Source organism: Fukomys damarensis, unplaced genomic scaffold (genome assembly GCF_012274545.1).
Source record: "Fukomys damarensis isolate Sample0158 unplaced genomic scaffold, DMR_v1.0_HiC HiC_scaffold_32, whole genome shotgun sequence".
In the NCBI taxonomy this organism is placed as follows: Eukaryota; Metazoa; Chordata; class Mammalia; order Rodentia; family Bathyergidae; genus Fukomys; species Fukomys damarensis.
In genome coordinates, this window is record NW_022900944.1 from 38,229,769 (window position 1) to 38,234,842 (window position 5,074).

The 5,074-nt window shown below is 51.2% G+C and overlaps 1 protein-coding gene across 1 annotated transcript in view; it reads right to left on the reverse strand.

Annotated features, from left to right (window-relative positions):
* Positions 1 to 2,337: 2,337 nt before the first annotated feature.
* Positions 2,338 to 5,074, reverse strand: part of LOC104876466 (chymotrypsinogen A) — a 3,868-nt gene continuing 1,131 nt past the window's right edge. Inside the window, exons 2-6 of the mRNA XM_033757904.1 lie at positions 4,934 to 5,013; positions 4,761 to 4,839; positions 4,491 to 4,671; positions 3,816 to 3,949; positions 2,338 to 3,422 (exon numbers count right to left, since the gene is read on the reverse strand). Coding sequence (XP_033613795.1) covers positions 2,979 to 3,422; positions 3,816 to 3,949; positions 4,491 to 4,671; positions 4,761 to 4,839; positions 4,934 to 5,013 — 918 coding nt within the window. The 3' untranslated portion in view covers positions 2,338 to 2,978. The remainder of the gene's footprint in view (positions 3,423 to 3,815; positions 3,950 to 4,490; positions 4,672 to 4,760; positions 4,840 to 4,933; positions 5,014 to 5,074) is intronic.

Below are 5,074 nucleotides of genomic sequence, written 5' to 3' on the forward strand. Positions count from 1 at the left end.
AAAATTACAGATCGATATTTATCATAAGTATAGGTATAAAAACGTCAATAAAATACTTGCAAACAAAATTGAACAGCATATTTAAAAGATTACAGGGCCAGGGATTTAGCTCAGTAGTTCTGCTGCCTGCCTCGAGTGAAAGCACAAGGCCCCAGGGTTCTATCCTGGTACCAAAACAACAACAACAACAACAAAGATTACACAACATGACAAGGTGAGGTTTGTTTTAAGCATGCAAGGGTGATTCCATATGAAAAATCAATCAGTGTAACACACCACATTATTAGAATAAAGGGGGAAAATTGCATAATTGCCTCAAATGGTACAGAAAAGGGCTTTGGAAAAAACCCAACATTTCATGATAAAAAGCACTCTGAAAAGTAGTCAAAGGAGAGAACTTACTTAACATAATAAAAGACATTGTAAGAAAAATCGTGGTAAAGGACTGAAACCTTGACCTGGATAAAAGCCCTATTTCGAATCCTCTCAACTCCTGATAAGGTATAGGATGTCTGCAGTTGCTAGTGCCCCAGGCAGCTTTCCAGAAGCAAGAGAAGGTCCTCTGGAAAGGAAGTATAATCCTCTGGAATCTCAAATTATCTCTAGAAATTTCACAGTATACTGCGAAGAACTCAATAAAAAATGGCTAGCCATGATGAAACAGTACAACACATGAAAACTCCAAGGGAAATAATAAGGAAAACTATTCACAGGACATGTAGGCAGTGGTGATATTAGACATGGACTTCGGAATAACTACTTCCTGTGTGTACAGAAATGAGTGGTCAGATTAAGCATACGGCAGAGAAGGGAAAAAGATTTTTAAAGAAGATTTTAAAAGAAATTCTAAAATAGAAACCTATAATACCTAGATTTAATGATATGATCAATGGGTTTAATAGTTGAAGACAAAGTGTTGTAAAAAAAAAAAATCCCACAGGAAATACAATGAGACAGAAGAGTAGAAAGCAAACCAGAGAAAACAAAAAGTGTCTTGAGGCATAGAAGGAGTCCAACAAATGCCTGTTACTTTCCCGAGATTACTGCAACAAACTGCCTCCAACCTAGAGGCTTCAGATAGCAAACACTTATTGCCTTACAGTTCTGGAGGCTGGAAGTCCATGCCAGGTGCCACTGTGCTGAGATCAAGATGTCAGCTGGGCCACACACACTGAGGGAGAAGCCATCCCCTGCCTCTCCCACCGCCGGTGACTCCTGGCGTCCTTTACCTGTGGCTGTGTCAGGCCAATCTTCATCTCTGCCTTCATATCTCTTTCTTTCCTGTGTGTACAATTGCTCTCTGACTTTCATACAAGGGCAGCTGGAATTGGGCTTAGACCCCACTCATACAATCCGGGAAAATCTTCCCACCTCCAGACCCATGATAAAATTACACAGGCAGACTCTGTTTTTCTTTATAGGGCTGGGACATTTTGGGGTGACCCTGGTTTCACCAGTTACATCATGTATGACCAGAGTTCCCTAAGACAAGCGAAAATGGGGCATAAACAATATTTGGAAAGATGATAGCTGAGATTTTCCAAGACGGCTTTCACCACAGAAGTAAACAAATAAAAAATGAACAACAACAACAAAACCAAAAAACCCTGCTTTCTGACCTACAGTTGTAAGAATCTCCAAGAACTCTAGCTAAGAGCAAAGGAAATCAAACATCACAGCATGATTGCTGAAAAGGAAGATAGCAGAATTAAAAGCACTGCAAAAATCCTTTTAAAAGCATCAAGAAATCTGAACACTGACCTCCCAAGGAAAGGATGGAAGGTTAAAGACAATGAAATGTCTTCAAAGCCCAAACACATATGTAAATACACACATATATACATGCTACAGCACAAATACCCTCCAAAATAATATGTGACATTTAAAAAAATTAATTCAAGATAATTGCAAGGAGCTTGCCTAGCATTTGTGAGGCCCAAGACCCCGAAGGTCTATGTGAGTGACGATATTTTCAGACAATCATAAAAGATAGGAGAATTTTCTCCAACAAATTTTCACCATACTATAGGAACAACTAAAAGACAGATCCAGACGTGACCTCAGATGGAAGCTGGGCCTGTGGTCATGGAGAGGAAGGAAGAGGTGAAGGACTTTGAACCCACACTGACAGGTCGTGAGGTCCACTGGAGAAGCTCCCGCTGCAGGGGGAGACGTGGGAGCTTCAGTAAGGGTGACAGCACAATGGGTCAAAACCCTGAAACACGTCTAAATCCACAAGCTCACAATGATTCTAAAGCATAAAAAGAAAACTAACTGGCCCCCCGCTGAAGGGTGAAAATGAACAAAAGTGTTGTCTTAAGTGTTGGATAAGGAAGAAAAATGCTTTAAATTGCATGTTCCGTATCAGCAGCTGCGAGCCTACGGCACACGTGCCAGAGCAGGCTGTTTGTATCGTTTAAGGCTCTGAAAGGTTCCCCATCGCTGTTCTACGTGAACTGAGCCCTTGGGTATTTAAAATGCGGAGCGGGGAAGGCAGCTCCATGGACTGTCCCCGGGGACAAAGAGAAAGAGGCTAAGACTGAGATCCCCATTTGCAGTACCTCCCAGGATGGATGGGTGCAGGCTCTGAGCACCGAGTCCAGCTGACCTCAGCACAGAGACAGCCAGTCCTGCCCCTGCCCCAGGAGACAGCCAGCTCCACCCACGCCTGGCCAGGGACGGACCTGAGGGTGCTCAGGCCTCTAGAGCCAACTCCTGCATCGCAGAAAACACCGAGGACAAGGAGGGTAGGGAGCTGCGGGGACACTGGAGCTGACGGAAGGTGGCCGGGCTGGCACCTGAGTCTGTGTGCAGGGGGAGCAGGGCTGGGGCCGAGGCGGACAGGATGGAAGCTGAAGGCCATTCCAGGGCTCTGGCTGCGGGGAGGCTGAAGGCAGGAGAGGGACCTGGAGCCTGCGGAGGAGGCGGAAGCCTTGAGCGGAAGCTGTTGTGGGCCCGGTGCCGCTGACCCTTCAGGGCTACGGACTACAGAGCCGGGCAGGGCCTCGGCCTCCAGAGAGCTCTGGGGGTGCGGCCGCTCCGGCAGGCGGTGTGGACTCTGTGTGGGGGACACAGAAGGACCTCGGCCGTCTGAGAGGAGAGCTGCAGCCCGGTGAGGGACCCGATGCCACGCTTGGTGGCTGATGTGGACAGTGCAGTCCCACGTCCCCAGGGGTCACACAGTGAGACACATGCAGTCGGTGTTTCTGAACAGAGGACTTTACTGGGGATCCGTGGTGTAGGGGGGGGCAAGGGAACTCACTGTTGGCCTCCAGGATCTCCCGAACCCAGCTCACGAGCGCAGTGACTCGAGCGTACACACCGGGAGTGGAGGTGTCACAGGTGCCACTGCCCCCGGACACGATGCCTACCAGGGTCCAGGCTCCATCCTTCTGGCACACCAGGGGGCCCCCAGAGTCGCCCTGCAGGGAGGGAGAGGACCTGACTGCAAGCCTGAAAGGGGAGCCAGGTTGCCTGGGCTGGCAGGGGCGGGGATGAGCACAGGCGCTCTGCCCAAGCTATTTCCATGCAGCTCCACCGTCTACTCCTGAGCACCCTGTGAAGGTGGCTTCCCCTGTCTAAGCCTGGCCGTCGCTGCTCTCTGTGATCCCTATGCCCTGACCTTGTGCTCCCCAGGCTGGGATAAGGTCTGAGCCCCGTGGGCAGCACAGCACAAGCCTGGCCAGGCCCGCTTCCCCAGGCACCGACTCGCACCAGTGGAGCCCTTTGCTAAGTAGTGGACAGCAGGGGAGCGTGGGGAGCCCAGGCCCATGCGCAGGGTCCCCCGTGTCCCTCCTCGTTCCCCTGGACCATACCATGCAGGAGGAGACGCCGCTGCCCCCGGCACAGGTATGCTGGTCAGTAAGGACATCACCCCAGAAGTTACGGCATTCTTCCGTGGACAAGAGGGGCAGGACCCCCTGCTGCAGCTGGCTGGGAATCACAAGGGCTACAGGGACACAAGGGGCAGGGTGAGAGCCCTCTCCCCACCCAGCCCACTTCTGCCCCCCGCCCCGTATAGATGTCCCTGGTGGTGACGCCACACGGGGGAGCAGGCAGCCACTCAGGGCTGCTGTCTAGGGCTCTCTTCATGAGCTTTGTACTAAGTATACCTCTATTACTTCTCAGGTTATTTAGTATATTTTAAAAACATTTCTTTGTTCTTATTTGCACACAATAATTGTGTGGGTTTTTTTAATAATTGTGCTTTATAGAGTTTTTTGTATTTGGCATTTTGGACAGGATCTTGCTAAATAGTTCCCATTGGCCTCAAACTCACCATGTAGCCCAGGACAGCCTCAGACTACCAGCAATCCTCCTGCCTCAGCCTCCTTAGTGCTGACATTCAGGCATTCATCACTGTGCCAGGCTATATTATAGATTTTTAATTTTTAAAAAAGCCATTTGGGTCAGGTGGGGGGATTCCAGCTGCCCAGGCAGCCCCTAACCCAGGGACATTTCCTGCTGTGGAAAGGCCAGGTCACACTCACGGAAGACACTCGACAAGCCCCAGCCGGTGGTGACACACAGGGTTCCAGGAGGGAAGTCATCATAGGCACAGGGCAGGCACACAGGGGACACAGTCGGGGTTATCTGTGCAGGTGTAGCCAGCCTCAGCAGGGTGATGTCACTAAAGAGGTTGGTGCTGTTGAAATCTTCATGGGTAAAAACCTGAGGGTGACAACCGCAACTCCAGTGAGGCCCTGGAGCAGCCAGGAGACGCAGCCCTGAGGGACAAGCGCCTGTCCTCTGGGCCCTACCTCTGCGATCTCCAGGACCTGCACGTCCTCCTCATCAGAGGCCAGGTCGTACTCCCCAGCCACCACCACGTCAGACGTCCTGGGCACAGAGACAGGAGGGGTGGGGAACGGGGTGGGCACTGCCCTCCCTCCACAGCCCAGCGCTGGGAGCAGAGCCCGGGACACCTGCTCACCTGACCTGGCAGTGGGCGGCGGTGACCACCCAGTACGGGCAGATGAGGGAGCCCCCGCAGAAGTGAAAGCCGGTTTCGTCCTGGGAAGGAAGGAGGGGAGGTCACAGCTGCCACCTGGGCAACAACGCCCCAGCCTGGCCA